General features: G+C 36.8%; 1 protein-coding gene across 1 annotated transcript in view; it reads left to right on the forward strand.

Moving 5' to 3' along the window:
- The first annotated feature begins 1,507 nt into the window (after window positions 1-1,507).
- The window catches only part of DNAJC12 (DnaJ heat shock protein family (Hsp40) member C12), a 40,823-nt gene continuing 29,061 nt past the window's right edge, over window positions 1,508-13,269 (forward strand). The window contains exons 1-2 of the mRNA XM_043476811.1: window positions 1,508-1,661; window positions 10,271-10,375. Coding sequence (XP_043332746.1) covers window positions 10,298-10,375 — 78 coding nt within the window. The 5' untranslated portion in view covers window positions 1,508-1,661; window positions 10,271-10,297. The remainder of the gene's footprint in view (window positions 1,662-10,270; window positions 10,376-13,269) is intronic.

Here is a 13,269-nt window from a genome sequence, read left to right on the forward strand (position 1 = left end):
CCAAACATAATTGAGTGACTGTTCAAGGAATTTCTGTTTAAAAGAAATCTGTGATAATAACAGGAGGCCTAAACTAAAAACCTGGTGATTTCTGCCTTACTAACAAGTGACATATTAACCATTTTTCAATGATAATTAAAAATGAGTGAATTATTAAAATTAAAAATGAATTAATTATTTTTTAAAAAGAGAAAGCACACACACAGTGAAATTACAAAAGTTAGAAAAGTATAACCTTTACCTTCCATTCCTGTGTTTGGATCATCAAGTCTGCTCCCCTGAAGATAACTACTCTTAAGGGTTTCTTGTGTATCTTTCCAGAGACACTAGAGTCTACAGTTATTTTTAATTTTCATATTTTGGCTTCAGATAGGAATCTGTACTTCAGTCATTCTCCTTTTTGACATATCCTTCCATATTTCCTTAAGAGCAAAGGTGCTAAGATTAGAGGGGGAAAGAATGATCCATGCTGAGTGTTAGAACTTAAAAGGAAGAAAAAGAGACACAGAAATACAGAACAGACTTTTGAACTCTGTGGGAGAAGGTGAGGGTGGGATGTTTCAAAAGAACAGCATGTATACTATCTACGGTGAAACAGATCACCAGCCCAGGTGGGATGCATGAGACAAGTGCTCGGGCCTGGTGCACTGAAAAGACCCAGAGGAATCGGGTGGAGAGGGAGGTGGGAGGGGGGATCGGGATGGGGAATACGTGTAAATCTATGGCTGATTCATGTCAATGTATGACAAAACCCACTGAAATGTTGTGAAGTAATTAGCCTCCAACTAATAAAAAAAATAAATAAATAAAATAAAAAATTAAAAAAAAAAAAGAACTTAAAAGGATCTCAGAGGTCATCCCGTCCTTTGCTATTCCTGGATTAACAGAGACTTCAGCTGGGGGCGTGTCAGAAATGCAGAATCTCAGACCTCTCCCAGACATCCTGAAGCAGAAGTCGCATCTTCACCAAATCCACGTGATTCATGTGCACTTTTAAGTTTGAGAATCTTTGCTCTGGTCTTGAATTCTCCTTCACAAATCGAGGCAGTGTGGCTCAACTACTAGAAATCAGGTTTCCTAACAGCCTTGTCAAGTGCGTTTTCTGAAATGCTGAAATTCTGGCCAAATAATCTGATGCAGTGCTTTTATGGATTATGTTCACAAAGAGCTTTGGAGTCAGACACAGCATAGTTCAAATGCTAGCTTTATCCATGGCATACAGTAGGAGTTCAATAATGGTGATTATTCTTTCTGTCGTTACTGTTATTTTATTTTTAAAATTAATAAATAACTTTGAAGAGCAGTTTTAGGTTCACAGCCAAATTAAGCAGAGTTCCCTTTTATCCTCTGTCCCCCACTATCAATATCTGCACACATTAACAAGGGGATTACTAGCATTTGTCACTGCACTTTGCACTTGACTGAAGCTTCAAAGCAATGTTTCAACAGCCTTTAACGAATCATTTACAGATTCTATTTTATGTCTGATTTAACAGAAAGACTTTTTCTTTTTTTAAAAACATATCCTGTCTCAGAATGTTCTTTTGCCCTGGCAGCCAGGCCTGAAAGAGTGAGGTTAAGGTCTTGGCAGGTTCCGTTTTCTTTCCACTGGATATTACGCTGGAACGGAGCAGCAGATTCTGAAGAAAAGACATTGAGAGGTAGGAGCTAAATCAGAAATGAGATTCCGTTTTTAATCACAGCTCTCAGCTGATGTTCAAACCCCAGCTTGAGCAGCGAGCGGGGGCCCGTGTTGTGGGAAATCAGAACGAATGATTGCAGGCACTTTCTGGAACTTGGGCTTTGGCGTCTTGGAAATTCGGGTTCCGAAGGACCGCAAGGGGAAGGTACCGATTTCGTTCTGCATAGCAGAACTTGGCGCGAGACTGGAAGGAAAAGGGAGTAGCTGCTAAGAGAGCTGCTAGTCTAAGAACGACTCTGAGAGTTGTCCGCGTGGAGCCCACCTAATTTCTATGGGCTGCCTAATTTCTGTTCTCGCTCGGAGCTCCTGGGGCTCGGAAACTTTTTTAGACTTTCCGTTTGGGCTCTTATAGCTTATTTTTTTTTTTTTCCCTCGCTTAAAAGCCTTTGAAATCTGTGTTTAAAAAAAAAAAAGGCATTTCCGGAGGGATATTTCCGGGAGACCGGAAGTAACTGGGCTGTCCTTTGTCGCTCCTTTTATACGCCAATTTCCGCGATGTCTTGTGGGAGCTGTAGTCCCGGGACGGCAGTCGCCGCCTGGGTCGTAGAAGACTGGGAGGTTTTTCTGGTTCCGAGGCTGGGTCTCTGACGGGCCACATGGAAAAAGCTTTCGCTAAGTTGAAAAGCTCTATGTGATTTCTATATTTGGTATATGTATTTTTTTTAAGTTAAATTTTTTTCTTTCTTTTTAACCAGCACGTGTAAATTAAATTATATTTGTTCTTTTTAAAAAGCATCCCAAAGGAATTCCCTGCGGGTGCAGTGGGTGGGGCTCCCTGCTTCCACTGTAGGCGGCCTGGGTTCCATTCCTGGTGTGGGGACTAAGATCTCGAAAGCCGGGCCAGTAAGTAAATAGATACAAGTTATTAAATAGAATAAAAAGCATAGAAAACAAAAGTGGTAGGATGACTATATTAACTTCACACTAACAGTTCAGAAAGATGTAAACTGAAAGTAAAGGCTTTCTGTACCTGCTCAGCTCCCTCCCTTAAAAGGAATCCGCATATTCGATTTTTAAAGAAAAAAATCAGGTGCAAATGTACATGTAGTTGACCCTTGGACAAAACGGGCTTTGAAATGCAGGGGTCCACTTATACAGGTTTTTTTTTTTTTTTTGTCAACAAATATATGAATTATGAAAGAGTATGCAAAAGAGGTAATGACATCATACTCTTCTTAAACTTTCTTTTTCATTTGATAATTCCTCTTAGAGATCTTTCCATACTGCACAAAAAGAGCTATCTTACTCTTTTTTTGGTGGTTGATAACAGAAATACCATAATTTATTCATCCATTGATCTCTTCTTCACCATCCCATTGAGGGACATTTTGATTGTTTCCAGCTTTTTTCTGTTGCAAACAATTTTGCAATGACTGCCTGAACATATTTTGGTGTAAATCCACAGGGTAAATTTGTAGAGAAAAATTATCCAGCCAAGGAGATATATGCTTTATAAAAGTTTACAAATATCAACAAATTGCTAAACTGTACCAGTTTACACTGGAATTCCCAGTGGCTAGGTGGTAAAGAATTCACCTGACAGTGCAGTAGACACAAGTTCGATCTCTGGGTCGGGAAGATTCCCTGGAGGAGGGCATGGTAAGCCACTGCAGTATTCTTGCCTGGAGAATCCCAGGGACAGAGATGCCTGGTGGGCTACAGTCCATAGGGTTGCAAAGTCAGACACAACTGAGCACACATACACCAATTTATAGTAGTACCCAGCGATGTATGAAGGTGTTTGCTTCCTCCCTTCTATTCTAGCTTTGGGTATCATCAACTTTAGAAATTTTGCCTCTCTGAGAAGTAAACAATATATCTTCCTTTGAGTGATTAGCAGTTTCATAATTATGAATGAGGCTGCACTTTTCTTGATACATTTAATGGCTATTTATATTTCTGAAAGTAATCATATCCTTAATCCAGTTTTGTATTGGGTTGTTAATCTTTTTCTTACTGATTTTTTTTGTACTTTTTGTAAACTGGGGAACTCAGCCTTTTGTCTGTTATGGGAATTATGAAATTTTTTTCCTTGTACATTATTTACCTACTTTCTGATTTTGCTTTTGTATTTTTTTTTTGTCACTACACATCTGCGTAAATTTTGTACAGTCATGTTCATTAATTTTATCCTATAGCTTCTGGGTTATTTGGTTATCTGTAACTTACTTTCGTTTAAGGAGGAACGGCTCTAGCTTCATCATTTTTTCAAAATACTAGCCAATGGCCCCAACGTGATTTTTATTACTTTTATCATTAGAGAGAAAAACCCAGTGACCATTAAAAATATACCCTACCATAAGATGCTGCAGCAAGTTTAAAGGTTAGTTTTGGGGAAAACAGTAGAAATAAATAAGTGGTACTCTGCTTTTCTCCAAATACATGCTTACCTTATATTATTGCTTTTTCAAACAATACCCCCAAAAGGTTGTTATTATTTATGTGTTTATACTATATTTATATAAAGTATTATTTATTTAATATTTATTAAAATAATGAAGACTTCTAATCATTATACAACTTAAAAAATAAAAAAGTATGAAAATGATTTTTAAAATTATGAATGATTGAAGTAGAATTCCCTAATTGAGAGAGAGTTGTGTATGTTCAAATATAAAGCAGACTTTTCCCCCAAATCATCCTTTAGAAGAAAATGTAGATACCTTATACTTGTAACCTTACAGAGTTTCTCATACAGTGGAAGAACAGCACTCTTCTTAAATTAATACAGTCTTTCAAAATATAGTATTTTAAATATATAGGTTTAAGTAAATTTAAAAAGCTGAATATTATAGATCATTGGATCATTTTATATATAGCTAAATAATGAAAGTTAAGTATTACATGTAAGCATTTGTCTATTTTATATATAATATATACACTATATTGGAGAAGGAAATGGCAACCCACTATAGTACTCTTGCCTGGGAAATCCCATGGACGGAGGAGCCTGGGGGGCCACAGTTCATGGGGTCTAAAGACTCGGACACAACTGGGTGACTAAGCTGCCACCACCACCATATATACTACATTCACATGTAATATATACAAGTATGACCCCAAAGTCATCTTTTGGCGGGGGGGCGGATTGTCTCCCTGGTGAAAGAGACTTAGGCTTTTATTCAGGCCTGGATAATGTATTCTTGTCATTTTGCTATTGTTTGATCTTAGTGTGGATACAGTGGTGCAATATGTTGAACTTAAAAGAAATGCTGAAGTATAAACATCATTTAAAAACATGGTGAAAAATACAAGAAGAAATAGCTAAATGTTTTACCATATTTGCCTCTAGGCAGAGGGAGATAGGAGGCAAGTTTTCTACTTTTCTGTTAAAACCTTAGAATACTATGTCCTGAGGCCTGTGGGCTCAGTAATTGTGATTCTCGGGCTCTAGAGCACAGGCTCGATTGTTGTGGTACATGGGCTTAGTGCTCCGTGGCACGTGGGAACTTCCCAGACCACAGGTCAAACCGGTGTCTCCTGCATTGGCCCACTGAGCCACCAGGGAAGCCCGTTTTTATAACAAGAAAAACATGAGGATGTATGGTTGGGCACTTCCTTTTAAGATTTTCTTTTTCTCTGATTATAAAATCACACTGTATTCATTTTCATCAAGACTTAATCAAACTCAACATTTTATGTAAAAATATATAGGTGGCGCTAGTGGTAAAGAACCTGTCTGCCAGTGCAGGAGACATAAGAGACGAGGGTTTGATCCCTTGGTCAGGAAGATTCTCTGGAGGAGGCTATAGCAACCCACTCCAGTATTCTTGCCTGGGGAAGCTCATGGACAAAGGAGCCTGGTGGGCCACAGTCCACGGGGTCGCCAAGAGTTGGACACGACTGAAGCAACTAAGAACACATATAAATATACTAATATATATTTAAATATATACAACTAAGTTATTTGTGACATGCAGTAATATATAAGTTTCAAGTGTACAACACAGTGATTTGACTTTTTTTTCTTTACCGTACTGTGTGGTTTGTGGCAACTCAGTTCCCCAGTCAGGACTGAACCTGGGCCAAGGAAGTGAGAGCACCGAATTCTAACCGCTAGGCCACCAGGGAACTCCTAAGATTTGACATTTTTATATAATCACCACAGTAAGTCTGCTGCAGCTGCTGCTCATAAGTCGAGTCAGTTGTGTCCGACTCTGTCCGACCCCATAGACTGACCCCATAGGCTGTCCGACCCCATAGATGGCAGCCCACCAGGCTCCCCTGTCCCTGGGATTCTCCAGGCAAGAACACTGGAGTGGGTTGCCATTTCCTTCTCCAATGCATGAAAGTGAAAAGTGAAAGTGAAGTCGCTCAGTTGTGACCGACTCTTCTCGACCCCATGGACTGCAGCCCACCAGGCTCCTCCATCCATGGGATTTTCCAGGCAAGAGTACTGGAGTCGGTTGCCATTGCCTTCTCCGCCAGTAAGTCTAGTTACCATCTATTGCCATGCAAAGTTGTTACAATCAATATTTTTATTTTTGGGATATGAGCTTGTAACCAAGTCATTCAGTACTATTATTAATAAAAATAGCAAAACCTCAGAGGCTTAAAACAAGATGGGAAGGAGCTTTTTACTGAATTCTGACAGTGAAAATAAATGTGGAAATATCCAAATGAGGAAAATAACCAGTAATGCCATGTAAAACTGTAACCTCACAACATAAAGAACACCTTCAGCTGGGTACTTATTGAATTATGAGCTCTTTCTTTTTAATCCTTACCTTTATCCTAAGGGGTGCTGTGAGTTGAGGGCACTAAGGAGGGAACCATTCAGAGCCAAGGTGTCAAACATGTAGGCCACAGTTTAGTAAATAATATGATAAATAACACAATATGATGCAGGTGTATTCTATTTGTAGAACTGCTTAATTTTAGGTTATTAAAGAAAGGAATGAAAACCTTTAGTTGATTTTATTCTGCCACATACATTATGTTTACATGAAATAAAAATTTTGGTAAAACTCAGTTATAGGATGTAGGGTGAGTAAAAGAAATTATCAGAATTCTTTAAAAAAAAAAAAAAAGCAAAAACTACAGGTACTGTGGAAGTATATAGCCAATAGGCTCTCAGTAAATCCCTATTGACTTACATATGTTAGCTTTCTTTTCTAAAAGATGTGCCAACATGAGTGAATGAACTTAAGAACAAGAGTATTCAGTGCAGTATTTTTTATTAGAGCTGAAGATTTGAAGTGTCTGACACCAAGGAATTGAGATTAAAAAAATTAAAAACACACATACACACACACACACACACACACACACACACACATATGTAACTGCATAAAATGAATGCAAAAAAGAGACAGTTGGCAGTGGTTATCTTGGTCACCTCCAGGGAATAAAACTGGTGGCTGGAAGACCCAAGGAGGGAGGGACCCGTACCTTTCATGCCTACCCTTTTATAGCTTTAAAGTTTTGTTGTATGTGCATGTAGTGCCCATTAAGGGCTTCCCAAGTGGCTCAGTGGTAAACAATCTGCCTGCCAAGCAGAAGACGTGGGTTCAGTCCCTGGGTCGAAAAGATCCCCTGGAGATTAATCTTAAACCTTCACTTTTAACATGGCACATGCTTAAGAAGCTACAGCAGTTCGCTGTTGCCTCCACACTTGTTCGGTGTCCTCTGCCTGATCCTCAGGGCTCTCCATGTTCTGGCCCTCATCTTCAGTACTGGTCTCAAATGTTATTCTCTTTAACACACTCCACTGTAAAGTTGTTTTCTTCACTTTTCTCTGAATATTTTTCCTACAACAGCTTATGCATTTTGTCCCTTCCTCCTCCTCTTCATTTATTCTGTAAATGCTTCTATGGATTTCTTTTAAATTTTCCCTCTAAACCGCACAGTTTAGCATTTGATTATGTAATATGCTGGGCTTCCCTTGTGGCTCAGCTGGTAAAGAATCCACCTGCAATGTGGGAGACCTGGGTTCGATCCCTGGGTTGGGAAGATCCCCTGGAGAAGGGAAAGGCTACCCACTTCAGTATTCTGGTCTGGAGAATTGCATGGACTGTATAGTCCATGGGGTCTCAAAAAGTCGGACACGACTGAGCGACTTTTACATCACAGGTAACATGCTAAAGCTTAGTTTGAGTTAATCTTGCATTCTCAACTAAATTAATTTTCTGATATGTCAGGTGTTGTAATTAGAGCATAGTTCTATTCAAGGAGTAAGGAGCAGGGTTCAGCAGTGTCTTCATTGCACTGTGACTCCTGTAAGGAAAGGATCACTTGAGACAACAGTTGACCTACAGTGAGCAAGACACACGTGATGGGGGAGTTCTTCGATGGCCGGATTAATTTCCTTCTTTGTCCAACTGCAGCACAGCGTAGGGTGCTTCGGAGGGTGAATTGTTCCTGTTGTTTTAGTTGCTAGTCGTGTCTGACTCTTTTGCCACCCCATGGACTGTAGACTGCCAGGCTCCTCTGTCCATGGGGTTTCCAGGCAAGAATACTAGAGTGAGTTGCCATTTCTTTCTCCAGGGAAACTTCCTGACCCAGGGATCAAACCTGGGTCTCCTGCATTGGCAGGCAGATTCATTGCCATTGAGCCACCAGGGAGGCCCTATTGAAGAGTGAATAAATTGGCTTACAACATGCAGTAGGCAAACCGAACCAACTGAAAAACAGATTCTTGAATAAGGCCCTCTGAATTGTCACCCTTTCTAAGTCAGTAAATAATAGCTATGTGATAGTTGGCATTTTGCAGTTTTTACTGACTTATTTTTTGTTGCTTTGTTCTTATTACTAGAATAATATATGTTTATCTTAGAAACCATAGATGAGGAAAAAGAATAAAATATAAATCACCTGTGACTCTAATACCTGGTGTATATGGTTTTGCAAGTTTCATAAATATACATACCATATACAGATAGTCCCTAATATACAATAGTTCAATTTAGGATTTTTCAATTTTATGATAGTGCAAAAGAAATATGAGTACAGTAAAAATGGTACTCTGAATTCTGAATTTGGATCTTTTCCTGGGCCAGGGACTTGTGGTATGATACTCAGGTATTTAATAAGTTATATGAAATATTCAACACTTCATTATTAAATAGGCTTGTGTTAGATGCTGTTTCCCACTTGTAGGCTAATGTAAGTGTTTTGAGCACATTTAAGGTAGGCTAGGCTCAGTTATGATATTCAGTAGGATAGTTGGGTTAAATGCATTTTTGATTTAGGATGGGTTTATGGTGTCAATACCCCGTGCCAAATTGAGGAAGAGCTGTATATTTATAAAACAGGAATCATACCATACTTCTAAAACTTAAATTTTGTATTTCTTCCTTTTTAAATTGAGATATAACTTATGCCCAGTAATGTGCACGAGTCTCAATGCTCAGTGAATGTTTACATAATATGTATTGCTTGTTACCTTTTTTTCACCTATGTGTGAACATTTCTCAGGTATTAAATATGTTTCTACATCTTTAAAATGACTACATGATATACTACTGTATGTGGATCATTATTTAAGTGAATGTTGGACAGTTAATTTTTCTACAAAACTTTCATTATTGTTAATTGGTAATGAGAACTATCATTATTGCTGTATCTTTGTACACATTCTTTTTTTTTGGCTCCACCATGCAGTATGTGGGATCTTAGTTTCTGGAGCAGGGATTAAACTCTCTTCCTCTGCATTGGAAGTGCAGTCTTAACCACTGGACTGCCAGGGAAGTCCCACAAGTCACTGTTTTAAATAATCCTCTTTGTTAGCATGTGTCTTGTCTGCCTCCCTCCGTTACACTGTAAGCTCCCTAAGAACTGTTTACCACATCTTTTTTTACAATCGTGCTAAACACAAAATAGGTCCTCAGTAAATATTTGTTGAATGAATAGATGATCAAATGAATTATCAAATGATCTCTTAGTCTATTTCTTTCTGCTCTTGTGTGTGTTAGTTGCTCAGTCGTGTCTGATTCTTTGTGACCCCATGGACTGTAGCCCTCCAGGCTCCTCTGTCCTTGGGATTTTCCAGGCAAGAATACTGGAATGGATTGCCATTTCCTTTTCCAGGGGATCTTCCTGGCCCAGGAATCGAACCCTAGTCTCCTGCATTGCAGGCAGATTCTTTACTGTCTGAGCCACCATGGAAGCCTGTCTACTCTTAAACTGTTTTAAAAATTATGAAATATTCTTAACACTCAGAAAAGTGTTCACTACTCCTATTTAACAAACGCTAAGATTTTACCATAATGCTTCAAATTTTTTTCTATCCCTTAAGAAGAAAAAGGTGAAAATATATCAGAGGTGAAAAAATGGCCAATTTGAGGAGTATGTAAAAATGGATAGTGTTTATCAACTTCTAAAAGGAATGGTTCGTTTGCATCACTTACATAAACTCAAACTACAGATCCCAGCCAGCACTGCAACAGTTCCGCACGTGGGCTATTCTTTTCTCTTGTATAAACAGCCAATGAAAGCCAGAGTTTACAAAGGTCTCGGATGACAGCCGTGCTGACTGTGGCCAGCCTTAAATCTAGTTAACTGCTGTGAACCAGATCTCAAAAGGCGTTTCCTGTTAATTCTCAGTTCATTGTGCCTCTTGTTTCAAAGGGAAGAAAAACTGGTTTAGTCATCTCAATGGATGCGATACTGAATTACAAGTCGGAAGATACTGAAGATTACTACACGTTACTGGGATGTGATGAACTGTCTTCGGTAAGCAATGAATAATGCTGTTCTTTTTCACAACAGTATTTCAAGTTTTATTTAAGGTTTTAAAATTTTGAACTTTTAGTCACGTTGCCTAAAAATCTAATCATGTATTATTTTAAAGCTCTTTTTGGCTCAGAGAAAGTTAAGGACTTAAAATAGAGTGTTGGGTCTTTACTTGAATAGTGTCCTCTTTCAATTTTCTGGACTTTTCTGATTGAATATGTGTATTCTGACACATGGTCATAGACTCTTTTTCAAATATACTAAAAATATATATTTGAAATTTTATTGTAATTGCTATTGGCAGTGTTTCACAGTATATACATAAGCTATATCTTTATTATGGTAATTTACACTGTAATTGAGATGAAATTTAATTTTCTAGTAATGATTTTTAAATGTTTCATTAAAATATGTAGTCTTACATGAGCAGTTAAATTATTTAAACCAAGAAACATCCTTTTGTGTTAATAATTCAAATTGTGTAAGAGGAATTACTTCTTTAAACTGTGGCTTCTGAAACAAAATACGTGACAACTCTGTAATTGTTCATTTGATCTAAAATGGAACAATGTTTTAAAGGTCCCTATGGATAATTATAAGGTCGTAAAAGTTTTTCACATTATGGAAAGTTCATTTATAATTTTACCTCCCAAAGGTAACATTCTTAATGTTTGGCAAATTAGTCTCCAGACTCTTTCCTATGTATGTATTTTTGAAGAACATGTTTACTTTTTACCCATTAACATTATAATAAGGATTTCTCCATGCTACTAAAGGTTCTTCATACATGGGTTAATGATTGCATAGTATTTTATTTTACTATTGTACCAAAACTGATTATTCTTATTGTTAAACATTTCATTTACAGTTTTTTTTAGCATTTTAAATGTTGTTTAGATGAGTATGAAATATATTTTATTACATTATTAAATATATTCACATTGTTTTATATTTATATAAGTATTAAAATATTTATTTTATTACTAAAATGTAGCTATTAATATTAAATGCTTTAAAGCAAATTAGTTTTCTACTTATCTTTGTTTTATAAGGCTGGAGTTAAGTAATAAAATGTACTTAGTTTTGTTTGGCAAATAGAATGCAGTATTGGACACAAAGATTAAAATCTCTATCTTCATCACCCTGAGGAAGTTAGTTTAGGTACCTTGTAGTTAAACACCCACACACAAAAGAGGTTATAATATTCTTTTAATTACATATGTCTTCTTTAGGGTAATATGTTACTTTTGTTTTCTTTAGGGGTGGTGTACTTATATTAATTGAGAAAGCTTATCATGTGTTATTCATGCTTTGAATTATACTCTTGACTAATAATTTTTGAAGGAACTGTTTAAATCAAAGGAACATACTTTAATTTGAAAAGTTTCACAATTTGGATTTTTTAAAAAATATTGTCATGCTAGGTTATAAAGTAAAGGTTGTAATATCCCCTAAGTAAATCTCTTTAGTCAGGCTTTTGTGGTTATGTGATTGTCTTTTCAGTTTACAAAGAAAGATTAGTTTTGAACAGACTAAAAAAATGATCCCATTGTTTATTCATAATGTTTATAACAGTTTCATTTTGTCATGACCAGTTATAATCATATTTCTCTGTGTATACTGTGGCATATGTTAAAAGGAGAGTATGTAAAAAATAGGTGAGTAAGAGCATGGTCTTGACATTTCTTCTTCTGGATATAGTTTACTAATTCTCTCATTGGCATAGCATGTGTAGATAACAGGCACTTATCTAAAATAAAATGACCTGTCACAATTTTATCAATTCCTTTTATACATTATCTTTCTCCTCTTTTTATATGCATCCTTCTCATTTACAAACATCTTAATGCTTTTTTAAACTATTATTGTGACATTTTCTTTACTTGATTTGCGTTGCCTGGATTTTCTTTACTTCAAATATTCCTTGATTTGATACTCTAAAAAATTAACCAGAACTGTTTCTATCCAAAAGCAATTTAACAGTTATAATTTCAAAGCAACTTGATATTTTGACACTACTTAAAACAACTGAGACACACACATAATTCTTTTGCTTAGTATACAGTTCTTACACTTTAAAGCTTGTGTTGGAAATTAATAAATGACACATATAAGGCCATGGAAGGATTTCCATGCTGTTGAGTAGAAAACAAATACTCCCTGTTCAGAAACATTTACCAAAGTTTAAGGAAAGAATGTCTGAAAAGACTTCGGAGAATAGATGGGGTGTGAAATGATTCTGCATCAAAATTTAGATGCATGGAGGGAGACACAGAGGGCATTTGCATGGCCAGGGGAAAGCTGGAGAAGATCCCTTCAAGTGGGAATCAAATTAGTCCCTATTGCACATGAGTATTTCCTGGCACAGAGCAAAATACTATGCTATTAGGATATGTAAAAGAGAAGCTTTTAAGTTTTAAAATTTAATTTCGAAAATTATAAATGTTCAATCAGGAAATGAGGAGTATAAAGGGAGCACAGGGAAAAATGCCAACCCAAACACTTAATGTTTGGGACTATGATATATGCATGCCATCTTATGCATGTATATATGTATGATTTTGTATAAATAAGTACATGTATGTATGTACGCATATTTATATGTTTATCTTTATATGTGTCTGGAGTCAGACTGCCTGAGGTGAAATCCTGGCTCTGCAGCTTACTAGCTCTGCGACTGGGAAAATTACTTTCCTATGTTTTGTTTCCCTAATCTGCAAAATGGAAATAATAATAGTACCCACCTCATAGAGTTGCTGTGGGAATTGAAAGACATGCTATATTTAAAGTACTTAGAACAGTGCCTGGCACACAATAGGTCTCAATAAATCTTGGCTATTATTTATAATTATTTTATTTATTTGGTGTAGCTTACAGAATCCTAGTTCCCCAAG

Source organism: Cervus canadensis, chromosome 8 (assembly GCF_019320065.1).
Source record: "Cervus canadensis isolate Bull #8, Minnesota chromosome 8, ASM1932006v1, whole genome shotgun sequence".
Taxonomy (NCBI): domain Eukaryota; kingdom Metazoa; phylum Chordata; class Mammalia; order Artiodactyla; family Cervidae; genus Cervus; species Cervus canadensis.